Here is a 12,461-nt window from a genome sequence, read left to right on the forward strand (position 1 = left end):
GGGGAACCTTAAGTTATTTTGCATTATTAATGAAAATGTAGCCTAACGTTTACAATTACTTATTATTTATCATTTTCAAAACGAATAACCTGATTACTATCAAATTATAATTAGTTTTACACAATATATAATCTTGCATTCGAGTCCTAAAAGTTTTTTTTTCTTCTTTTTAAATCCAACCTTTATTTAACAAATTCAGGCCATTACAATCTTCGTTTGACAATTAATACATGGAGTACCAAATACAGGTGTCCTCGAGTCCTAAAAGTATCCTTTGGACTTTGTCATTAGTCTTACGTTGCCTTACGTGCCTTTGACGTAGTCGCACCCGGAAGTGAGAGTGGGAAGGTGAAGCGTACACCAACCAACATGGCTCGTAGTTTGTTTTGCAGAGCTGTCGGTGTGTTTCAGCTCAGCAGGACTTCACCACTGCTGACAGGGACTCGTTTCTACTCTCAGACGGAACCGGAGCCGCTGACGGTGAGACAGCAAAACAACGGAATAAGGTGCAGTAACGAAATGTGTCCTTCTTGAAACTGTTACTCAGTACTGCTGTCAGGTGAAGCTTATTTATGGACATAATATAGATTTGAACAACAAGCAGCATGTTACAGTGGTACATACAGCACTTCTTTAAACATGCCAATGTCTTACGATAAATTCGGCATACATTTCATTCCTGTCAAAACCATATTTTTGTAATAAAAAGCCACTATTTGGATTTCACACTTACTGTTAAATCAACGTTTTCTTTCTCGAGGTCTGGTGTAAATTGCTTCCCATACTATTAAGTACTTCAATTTATAGAACGATATCATTATTAATGCAATGTTGGAAAGTAATTCCGTATATTTACTCAAGTACTAAAATGTTGAGGTACTTTATTTTTCTTTACACTACTTCTCCACTGTCATATAATGTTGCACTTTTTGGAGTACATTTGCATTGTATTTTGCTATAATTATTTGACAGCTATAATAACCAATTACAGATTAAATTAACAATTAAAACAAATAATTATAATAACGTGGATTAAAACTACCAAAAACTACTTAAAATAGTTAAAATTAACTCCGTCTTGGCTATAGCTACCACGTTAAAATATATTTTGTTGATAATACTCCACATGTATTAATTAAGATTATGAATAGGTCTTGCTTTTAATAGAGTATCATTACATTAGTAGCCTAGTATTGCAACTTTTACTCAAGTAAAGAATGAATACTTTTTATATCACTAAACTTATGAGCTCGTTTTTTGTGTAAATGTAAAATATTGATCTGGTATGCCATCTAGTTACTATGCAGATTTTAGATGTATACGATTTCTGTCTGTGGTGGAGAGTCATAAGGTCTCACCAGTACAACATAAATTGTTCATCAATGCAGTACTTCAATATTCTCTGTGTGCCTAGTTAAAGAAAGTATTCTGTTCAATAATACAAACTCTGAAGTCTTATTGTACCAAGTGTGTATCTTTTTATATATGACTAGATTAAATTACTACATTAAATTACTACATTTTTGAATAGAGTTTGGTTTAAATGTAAAGGGAAGTGGGACATTATCTTATTGGTAAAACCGGTCATACAAGTTCCACAGATTGTAAAGTTGCTTTAAATCTTTTGACTAAACCTGGGATGAATATATCCTCAGGTACAAGTGTCTGTAGTATTTAGTGTATAATGACTCCGCTGCAGTTCATTCTTATTTTTTTTTTCATCTCCTGCGTTTGTTTATTATAGAATCACAGTTGTTTTCTTCTGCAAAGTTTGGTGACTTTTTGGCCCACTAACATAGCCGCACATCCCTGTACTACAATACCAGTTTAGTAGACAACTTCTGTAACAAACTGTAGTGCTCAAATACACAAACCACCACTGTAGAATGTAACTTCTTCTTCTTTTTCCAGGAGAATAATATTGAACAATCCCAAGAAGAGGAATGCTCTTTCTTTGTCCATGCTGGAATCCCTCAAAGAAGATATCCTTACTGACGTCGACGGGGATGATCTCAGAGTTGTTATCATATCAGGTAGGTACAGTATTTATTGTGAGTGTGTGATAGAAAGGGAAAAGATGGTGGTCTAACGTGTGTGTGTGTGTGTGTGTGTGTGTGTCTGTGTGTGTGTGTCTGTGTGTGTGTGTGTGTGTGTGTGTGTGTGTGTGTGTGTGTGTGTGTGTGTCTGTGTGTGTGTGTGTGTGTGTGTGTGTGTGTGTGTGTGTGTGTGTGTGTGTGTGTGTATCAGCCAAAGGTCCAGTGTTTTCCTCTGGACACGACCTGAAGGAGCTAACGTCAGCCCAGGGCAGAGAATATCACACAAAGGTGTTTCACACCTGTGCAGAGGTTAGTCTCTGTGTTTCTTTCTCCCACCCTTTTGTCTTTTTTTCTTATCTATCTATCTATCTATCTATCTATCTATCTATCTATCTATCTATCTATCTATCTATCTATCTATCTCCCCCACTTTGTTGGTTGTTTTTTCTTCTCTATCTATCTATCTATCTATCTATCTATCTATCTATCTATCTATCTATCTATCTATCTATCTATCTATCTATCTCCCCCACTTTGTTGGTTGTTGATTAATGTAACTAAATGTTTTTTATTAATCAATTCATCCATTAGTCTGGAAGATTTAAAGAATTATGACAAATGGGGGCAGCCTCTAGCTCTCCCAGTAGGAGCGTTTGCCCCATGTTGGCTGAGTCCTTTGCAGCGGTGCGGGTTCGATTCCGACCTGTGGCCCTTTTCTGCATGTCATCCCCCATCTCTCTCCCCCTTTCCTGTCTATCCACTGTAACTATCTAATATGAACGCTTTCTCTTGGGAAATTACTGGAATTGTTGGGTCTTTGTAAATTATAGATTGTGGTCTAGACCTACTCTATCTGTAAAGTGTCTTGAGATAACTCTTGTTATGAGTTGATACTATAAATAAAATTTAATTGAATTAAAATGAAAAAGCCCCAAAAAAGAATCTTTAAAAAAGAATTAAAAAAAGAATTATGACAAATGCAGATTTTATGATAATGTGACAGGATTGCCATGTATTATTTATCTATGACATACACACGCACACACACACACACACACACACACACACACACACACACACACACACACACACACACACACACACACAAATAACTAAAGCTGTAAAGATTAATCGTTTACTATTAAATTAATCAATTCATAATTTTTCTCTGTAAATTCTCTGATCCTAGCTTGTTAAATGTGACTATTTTCTAGTTTCTTCACTCCTTTGTGTTAGTAAACTGAATATCTTTGATTTGTGAACAAAGCAAGACATTTGAGGATGTCATCTCTGGCTTTGGAAAACATGGAGCGACATTTTATAGACCAAACAAACTAATCGATTCATCGAGAAAATAATTGTTGCAGGCCTACAAATACCTACACTGGCTCTTGTGCTTCAGGTAATGACTCTGATACAAGACATACCTGTTCCGGTGATCGCCATGGTAAACGGTGTTGCCACAGCAGCCGGTTGCCAGCTTGTTGCCAGCTGTGACATTGCCGTGGCGACGGAGAAGTCCACCTTCGCCACTCCAGGTGTCAACGTGGGTCTGTTCTGCTCGACGCCGGCGGTGGCCATCGGCAGAGCTGTGCCGAGGAAGGTAAGAGCTGAACTTTAGTGGAAAGACACTCGCCCACTTTAAGTGTGTTTTGAGGTGATGTTTAATTTAATTACATTGGATATTTTCATGCATTAAAAACTTGTCAGGATTAAACAAATCTCTGAGCTTTTAGTCATAATTAGCACAAGTTATTATCCCAAGATAATCTTTGAGTTTTGAACTGTTGGTCAAACAAAACAGGAAATCTAGACATTACTTTGTGCTCTGGAAACTTGTGCTGGCCATTTTCAAAATAATTGTGAGTTGTAGCCCTACTTATAGCCCTACTTATTTTTTATTTACTGTTCCTGTCAACTTTGATAATAAAATTAATTTTTCAACTGTAAAATATCCTGCCCAAATGTTTTTTGATTATTACAAATTAAAAGTACTCTAAGCGATGTCACGTGTTTTTTAGGCTACAACATTTTTTGTCACTTACAGCAAACATCTCCTCACTATCCGTGAGCTGCCTGTACCCTGAACACACTGTAAAAAAACGCGGTCTCTGTAGACAGCCTAGGGTCCACACACGCCAACAAAAACAAAGTGGTCCAACCTGCAAACATACACAAACTGTGTTCCAAAGTTCAGCCAATAACAGACAAGAAGGATGGGGGGGGTTAGTGCGCTGAAGCACAGAAGGGAGGGAACGGGATGAGGAGGAGGGAGGAACGAGCTAATCTTCGTTTTGTTTGAAAATACTTTGAACGTCAAAAAGAAGTAACGTCACCCAACATCGCTTAGAGCACCTTTAATATCAGCCTTCTTTTTGACCAGGTTGCCATGGAGATGCTTTTCACAGGAACTCCCATCTCCGCCCATGATGCTTTGCTGCATGGTCTGATCAGTAAGGTGGTGCCAGAAGAACGACTTGAAGAGGAGACGTTAGCCATCGCCCAGCGGGTGTGTCAGGCTAGCCAACCTGTTGTAGCCCTCGGCAAGGCCACTTTCCAAAGGTGAGAATTTAAATTCTATTAAAGTATTTTTAAAGGCCGGTGATGCTTGACATGATTCATGGTGGTCACCCCCAAAACAAGAAAAGGTTTAATTTTCAAAATGATTCTATCAGTTGAAAGATTGTCAGCCTGTAAGTGATGATGGCATCAAAAATGTTTGGCTATGGCATATAGTTTAAAGAGTACAAAGATGATGGAAATATAAACTGATTTTTTTTAAATGCTGCACTTTGGCATCTTTAGTTAGCTGGAATTATTAGAGAATATTTTTTGGCAAACATTGTTGGTGATGGCAGATATAAAATGTTATGAAGAACTATACATTTTCCTAATAATCAGCATTCCTCATGTGAAAACATTTAAAACAATATACATTTCCCTTCACATGTGGTGTTCTTTTCTCCTTTGTTTCCTTCAAAGACAAATGGCTCAAGGTCGAGATGCAGCGTATGCCACTGCCTCCAAGGTGATGGTTGACAACCTGGCTCTAAGAGACGGACAGGAGGGGATCCGGGCCTTCATAGAGAAACGCAAGCCAGTGTGGAGCAATAAAGCAGAAAAGGCCCATGACTGATGGACTGTTGACTTTATCACAGGAGACAGTGATTATCCTGACTGGTACATGTGGTCTTCGGTTACTAGTGTGGAAGAATAATTAGCACCAGTCCCAAGTCAATGTATGGGCTAGGCTACTTTTAAAATGTGGCTGTGTAATTTGCAAGATCACAGCGATTGAAGTTTGAATTATTGACTTCCTGTTCCCTGAGGATTTCCTCCTTTTTGCTGGGACTGAAGACAAGTAGCTGAACCATTGTGTGCCTTAAAAGTTGCTTTGTGGAGATGAGAAGGAAATACTTTGATACCAACCAGAGGACTTCAGATGTTATTTGACATAATGGACGAAGAATGCTGCTCTTCGTATTTGTATAACTGTAAATGCAATTAATAGGGATACACATTGGTAGGAGTTATTTCAAATTTCCAGTGTTTTGGAAGGAAATTACTGCATCATTTTATGCATAGACAATATGAGGTGACTTACAGTTTAAGCTCATTAGGACCTATCTGGTTCTTTGATAAAAAAGTAAAAGCATGTGTACATGAAGACATAAGAGGAGACGTCGCAAGGTGCATTTCAGCATGTAAAAGGATAGCTTGGAATCCAACCACCAAAAATAAAACAGCTCTGTGCACTGCAAATGGTGAACAGAAACTAAATGGTTCACACGCAGTTTAAATCAGTTTCGGATTCTTGGTCAGTTTTAAATGAATTTTTTATATATTGGGTATACGGTGGTGTTTTAATCCCATTTGCGTCAATGAAGCAATTTCTCAGAAGCAAAGTTGAAATAAATAGATGCCCTAACATAAAGCTATTTTATCATTGAATTATTCATAACATTAATATCCTCAGAACATTGAGGACATTCAAATAACACTGTATAATGTAATGTATATAACTTTATAATAAGGTGAAAAATACTTCTGGAGCCAATTGGTTACTTTTACTTTGCAACACAATTGCGGTCCTACAAGACTGCCATCAAGTATTACTAAAAAACAAATTTCACAATAAAACACTTACCACGAAGTATATGAATATGGTCATGACCAAAATAGTTTCTTAATTATTTTTAAATTATTCTATTATCAGGTACATTTATATTAGAGTTATTTTCTATCATTTTAAATTTCCGTATATTTTGATGAGGTCACATCCGGCCGCCATCTTTGTTTTAAGGTAATTTCCGAAAGCAGGTCAGAAACTTTTTCGACAGAGTAACTTTTTAATCTAGACAGAAGTGGTTTTAAAGGGTTTTATCAACAGCGGTAAGCATTGCTTTGTGATTTGCTTTTCCGTCATTTTATATGTCAGCACAAACTGATGATAGTACATGGTCGACATCTTGTATTAATGGTAAAGTTAGCTAGGTCAAACTTTTTACCAGTAACTTTTAGTGCTTGGCGAAGCCGAACTCCTTGTTTTGTCGAGAATGTTTAGACCGTATTTCTGTATTTCATATAGTTTACAATTTTATCGTATATGCTCTTGAACCTGAACCAAACCTTATGCCGTAACCCCGGAGTGGTCGCTTTCAGTTTAACAGGAGGGAAACCCGATTCTACACAACACCGTGACAGCGGCAACTCATGCACTTTTCTTTTTAACCAGTTTTTAAACTTGCCTCACTGCCGACCGGGGATACACGCTAACTATGTACCTGCTGTTTGTATGAAACTGTTGTTTAATGTCTGCTGTTTAATGTCTTGCCTCCGTTTCACACTATATAGTGTGAAACTGAGGCTTTCAAACGTGCTTACATTTAGCAAGAAAACATATGTTGTTTTGTTGTTGGTGCTTGCATATGATAGCTTACACTTGAGATTAAAGTTGTTATCGGCATTATTGTCTTGCCAGTTGTTGAATGCCTTTGGTTGTTGAATTTGCTTTATAATGCTCCTGGCTGCATCTAAGGTTTAAATGAATAGTCTTTGGATTGTAAACTAATGTTATGTAGCAGCAGGCAATGAAAGCCTAATGGTCATGTTAAAGGTCCATGACATGGTGCTCCTTGGATGCTTTTATATAGGCCTCAGTGGTCCCCTGTAGAGCTGGGCAATATATCGATATCGTGATATGAGACTAGATATCGTCTTAGATTTTGGATATTGTAATATGGCATAAGTGGTGTCTTTTCCTCGTTTTAGAGGCTGCATTACAGTAAAGTGATGTCATTTTCTGAACTTACCAGGCTGTTGTAACTGTTTATATTATTTGCCTTTACCCACTTAGTCATTATATCCACATTACTGATGATTATTTATCAAAAATCTCATTGTGTAAATATTTTGTGAAAGCAAACCACTGACACGACTGACAACTATTCTTTGCAAGAACCAGAGGCAGGATTTTGTTGTTCTCCAGAGTTTGCTCATCCGGCAAAGCTCTTGACATGACTTTCAACTGAAGCCATGTTCCACTAATTTATCCACAAAGATACAAGAACATTATAATGCATTCAGCAGCATATACTTTTTTTCAGTATAACTTACTTATTTTTAACAAGTTGTTTCTGTACATTTTCTAATCAATTAGATTGTAGCAAGTCTGCACATAACTAGGTCTATTATTTTCATTATTGGTTAGTCTGCCATTTTTTTATTAATTGGTCTATACATGTCAGAAAATACACATTACAGTTTCCTGAAGCCAAATTTGACCTTTAGCTTCAAATAGCTTTTTCTTTTTTTTTTTTTCAAGCAAGCAATTGTTCAACCCCCCAAATCATCAGTTCACAGAAAAAGGGAAGCTGAAAATCCATAGAAGCTGGAAGTAGTCAATATTTGGTAGATTTGCTTAAAAAGTATTTAATCAAAATAGTATTTATCTGTTGCTTGACTGATTGATTAATCCACTATTTCAGAATTGTAAGTAATGACAACAGTGTCGGCGCGTCCACATGATACAAGTTTTCCGTGATCGCACATTTATCTTATTTTACTGGGAAAAATAATAATTATAATAATTGGTTTTAAGATATGGCTGCAACTGAATGATTTTCACTCTAATTTAGCCTGTCAATAATTGGACATGTCGTTTAGAATATAGTGAAAAATGTCCACAACAATTCCCTAATCACCAAAGTTATATTTTCAAATGGCTTGTTTTAAACCAAAATATATGTAATGTAGAATATTCTCACATTTGGGAAGCTGGAACCAGGGACATTTTTATCTTAAGACATTATTACATTATTGATTAAATACAATTTTTTTTTATAGTCGATTGTTATCTGGATGTGGAAGTTATAATAGAGTATAAACAAAATAAAATACTGATTCAGTAGGATTAGCCTAATATAGGTTTGACGGCTGAGAAAAAAACTGTTTCTACCTTTCATTGTTAAGTGCTGGAACCTCAATTACTATTACTAGTTACCAAATCTATCATCCTGGATTTTGCATTTATTGCATCCTAAAAACACTTTCTGCCCTTTTTAAAAACATAGCCTATCCTTACCTTTTGGGCTTATATCCTTATGTCCCCACTGGGGGGCAGAGTTTGATTATTAGTAGGAAAGACAAGCAGCAGAAAAAAAACCCCATTGGAATAAACAGCAAGTCAAAGACAGAGCCAGCGAGTCATTTTCACTGACCTCATTTTATTAAGCAAAGTATCAGAATGGTCTGCAATTAGTTGTTTAACAAAGATAACTTAAGGAATGTAATGAACAGTACGTCAATACTGTTAGAGAAATACCTGCTTCAAAACCACGAGTATGAGGAAGAATAATAGGAAATGTGACTGATTAAATGTTGAAATGTGTGACTAACACATTTGTGATATGTAGTGTGTGTGTGAGTGTGTGCCAGCAGCTGAACAGTAGTTGATATGACAGTGTTGAAAATAATAAGACGTAATGAACTTGCACTGCAACTATTTCACATCAATCTCTGGCTGCATGTGCTCAAGATGTGGTAACTACAGTAGAGCACTAAAGAAAAAACATGTTATCTATGGTTACTATATATATTATTAGCCCTCACAAATTAGCTCTATATTCCCTGACTCTTTAATCCAAAAACTACACTGGCCTCAAATATGTGTAAATAACCAACTTTACTTCACGTATAAAAGAGCAATTAATTGCACATCAGTTAATCAGGAAGGAATATTATCACTGAAAAGAGACTCGAAAATAAACAACAAACACTGCCCTTTCTATACTGTAGGTGCTGCAAAATTGAAATCAAAACGTACAGTGTATGTATGTTCATTACTGCTTTCTAATTTTATCATTGGACATAGTATTTCTTCTCTTTTAAAAATAACATTCACAAGCATATAGAGTAAATCAATCTCTAATGTAAATATCTGCAAGTAACATAAAAAAATAAAGATGGAAAATAAATCAGTTTTCCCTTTTCAGGAGAATGTTCCCCTGCTACTGACAACTCAGGCATATTAACAAAAGATTCACTGTACATACTGTATCAGACTCTAAAAGTTATATTCTGTCTCCTCTTGTTAATGCTCTACATCGAAAAATAAAATAAAATCTTCAGTCAGTTTTTTTTTTTTTTCTCTTTTTAAAGTGATCAGTAAAAACTTCAAAGGCTGGTGCATCCTGCAACGTTACGATGCAGCGTGACAGTCAGAAGGTCAGTACTTCACACATAAAGAACAGAGCAGAAACAACACCAGGCTCCTAACAAAGCTAGGACTACTGCTTGTCTTACCACAGTGTCAGTGACTACACCTCAGTTTTTTTTTTTTTTTTTTTATACACACAGTGTCTTGCCATTTCTCTATCGTCCAATCACAGCAGCATGGACTCCTGCATGGCGAACGCCTCCTGTGCGTGCCTGTAGTGTGGTCCTCCAAACAGCTGGGGGAGCTGTTGCCTTAAGACAGGCTGCTGCTCCTGGAACTGTGTCCTGTAGTGAAGCAGGCCGTCTGGGTTGGGGGGGAAAGTAAACTCCTCAACGGGAGACATTTGGGCTCGCTGGAAGCTGGGTGAGCGCGGCATCCCACCTGGGGATTGAAGGGGCAGCCCATCCTCCGGAGCCCACGGGAGCCCGTCTACAGGCCGCCGAGGCCCGCCTTCTGGCAGGTAGTGCGGGTTTGCCTCGCCCCTCCGATGCCCCTCAAACCTGTAGTCCACCGGAGCGTAGACCTGTGTGGTGGAGGTGAGTTGTTGCAGGTAGATGGGGGTGGAGCTCCCCTGGGTTTCCAGCTGCAGGGAGTGCTCCGGGGGAGGCCTGGCGTTTCGGGGGTTGTGGGAGGAGCTAGGTGGTGGCTGCCTGCGGTATGTAGCGAAGGAGTTGTTCATAAGAGCCTTCTCTGGGGAGAGGCTGTTGGTCTGGCGCTGGGTGGTGGCGTACGCTCGTTCCCCGTACACCACGCTGGAAGGTGGGGTAAATCGGGAGGGGGGGGCATAGAGTCTGTCCTCTCCTCTGTGGTCCAGGCTGACGCTGTAAGCGGGGTGGAAGATAGGGACTTCGGTAGTAGTTCTGCCTGGGGAGTGCTGCTGGGGAGGGGTGTGGTACCGGCTTTGGCTGCCAGGGTAGCTGGCCTGGACCCCCCCTGGACTGTTGTGGGAAAATGTAGGAGGAAGAGGGTGTTTGGCCATTCTAGGCCCTGATGCGACGGAGACGACGCTCCCAGCCAGGCTGGGTCCGCGACTGGGGCTGCCCTGATGGAGGGACGATACATTGAAAGGTGTCTCGCTGCGAGGGTTCCTCATTCTGGACGGGGGTCTGTCAAGCTCCAGGATCTCAAAATCCTGCTCCGGCAGCCCTGGTACATTGTCATACTGGGAGGCGTTGGAGCCGCGGTTGGCGTCGGGGATGAAGCCTTTGGAGCGTGGCCGGCGGTGGGGCGTAGCACTGTCTTCTGGGCTGGAGGGGGCCGGCGATGTCCCTCTGCTCAGATGGACCTCCCGGGCAGCTGCTGCTTTGACTGCTTCCAGCTTTGTCTCGGAGGGTTTGAACCAGCGGGGAGTGATTTCTTTGCGAGAGCTGGAGGCTGCATTGGAGTTATGGTTGGCGGTGGCGTGGCTCTGAGGCTTCCCTCTTTCCCCTGTAACGAGCTGTGGTGTAGGGGTGGGGGCTGAGGGCGGTGTTGCTCCCCTCTCCGGCGTGGTGGAGGCGGACTGCTTTCGCTGCACGTTTGGGATCTCCCCCGACCCCCTGGAGCGGGCATCCCTCTTGTCAGCCTTGTGGTGGCGGATCGATTTTTCCAGCGAGTCCCGGCGTGACCTGCTGGGGGGGCGACTGTCCCGCTGGCGGTCTGGTACAGGACTCGGATCCCTGGTAGGCTCGGCTGGCTCGGCGTGGCTTTGGCCGTTGGCCACGTGGTTCACTGCTGCTGCTGCCTGCTCAGGAGGGAGCTGCCCTAGAGGCTTCTTGGGATACTCGTCTTCTTTACCTGCAAGATGCAAACAGTGGAAACGCATTAGAGCACCATCAGGAATCGAAAGTGAACATTGATGGTTTGACACACTTTGTGGCGCTGATTCACATCAGATGAGGAGTCACAACAGGGACATGAATTCATGCAACACCACTGCCATTGAGAGGTAAAAAATAAAGGATAATTACATTCATCACGACACATAATCACATTTCCACAGGCAAAGAGCAAAGGACAGAAAAGAAACCCATCAGATAGAGTGTTTGATATTAATTCCCAGCTCACTGGAGGGGGCTCAATTAGGAAGTGACATTCAATTGAGTGGTCTCTTTCATTAAACTGTACTTAGCTGCAGCAGTAGCATCAGACTTAAAAGGTCATACAGAAATAGTTTTTGATTAATGAACCATGTTGAATGTACTGAGACAGATAAGTACAAGCATTAAAGCCACAGCAATATTTCTTCACTTAAGACTACTCAGCTTGCACCAAAGTTACTATTCTACAACCAGTCCAAGTTATGACATTAATACTTAAAGTTACTGTTTCACGTCACAAAGAAATAAAAAGTACAGTTGACCGGAACATATATACAGTGTGCAGACACAGTGATGGTGACGCTGGGTGTTTTTGGGGACTGTAAGGCCAGCTTCACACTGGCTGCGTGGCGTGAGCGTGTCAGCTGCGTGGCGCGTCTGTTTTTAATTTTGGCTCCCATGTTAACCGGTTAGAGCTTTCACACTGCCTGCGTGACACGCACGTCTCAGGGGTGGCTTGAGCCGCGCCGAAAACGCGTGCATGCTAGAAATAGGGCCGATGCCTATTTTTCACGCGACACGCAAGCGTGTTGGAAGCGTTTTCCAGGTTTTGACATAAATGCAGATATAAATGTCATTTAAAAAAAAATAATAAATAATTTGCGATTTTCAAATATTGCACCCGTCAAT

At 40.1% G+C, this 12,461-nt stretch overlaps 2 protein-coding genes across 5 annotated transcripts in view; one reads left to right on the top strand and one right to left on the bottom strand.

The window, feature by feature from the left end:
* The first annotated feature begins 306 nt into the window (after nucleotides 1-306).
* echdc3 (enoyl CoA hydratase domain containing 3) lies at nucleotides 307-5,970 on the top strand. Its single transcript, XM_039791340.1, has 6 exons — nucleotides 307-506; nucleotides 1,912-2,033; nucleotides 2,248-2,345; nucleotides 3,439-3,639; nucleotides 4,420-4,598; nucleotides 5,019-5,970. The coding sequence occupies exons 1-6, from the start codon at nucleotides 370-372 to the stop codon at nucleotides 5,170-5,172; spliced, it is 891 nt and encodes a 296-aa protein (XP_039647274.1). The 5' UTR covers nucleotides 307-369; the 3' UTR covers nucleotides 5,173-5,970.
* Nucleotides 5,971-8,721: 2,751 nt separating this feature from the next.
* The window catches only part of usp6nl (USP6 N-terminal like), a 126,454-nt gene continuing 122,714 nt past the window's right edge, over nucleotides 8,722-12,461 (bottom strand). For all 4 annotated transcript variants that reach the window (XM_039791342.1, XM_039791344.1, XM_039791341.1 and 1 more), the window contains one exon: nucleotides 8,722-11,529. In XM_039791342.1, coding sequence (XP_039647276.1) covers nucleotides 9,920-11,529 — 1,610 coding nt within the window. In that variant the 3' untranslated portion in view covers nucleotides 8,722-9,919. The remainder of the gene's footprint in view (nucleotides 11,530-12,461) is intronic.

Source organism: Perca fluviatilis, chromosome 23, assembly GCF_010015445.1.
Source record: "Perca fluviatilis chromosome 23, GENO_Pfluv_1.0, whole genome shotgun sequence".
Taxonomy (NCBI): Eukaryota; Metazoa; Chordata; class Actinopteri; order Perciformes; family Percidae; genus Perca; species Perca fluviatilis.

Coding starts and splice junctions, on each gene's coding strand:
- echdc3 (XM_039791340.1), top strand. CDS start 370: ATGGCTCGTAGTTTGTTTTGCAGAGCTGTCGGTGTGTTTCAGCTCAGC. Junction 507..1,911: donor CAGCAAAACAACGGAATAAG/GTGCAGTAACGA, acceptor TTCTTTTTCCAG/GAGAATAATATTGAACAATC. Junction 4,599..5,018: donor GGCAAGGCCACTTTCCAAAG/GTGAGAATTTAA, acceptor TTTCCTTCAAAG/ACAAATGGCTCAAGGTCGAG.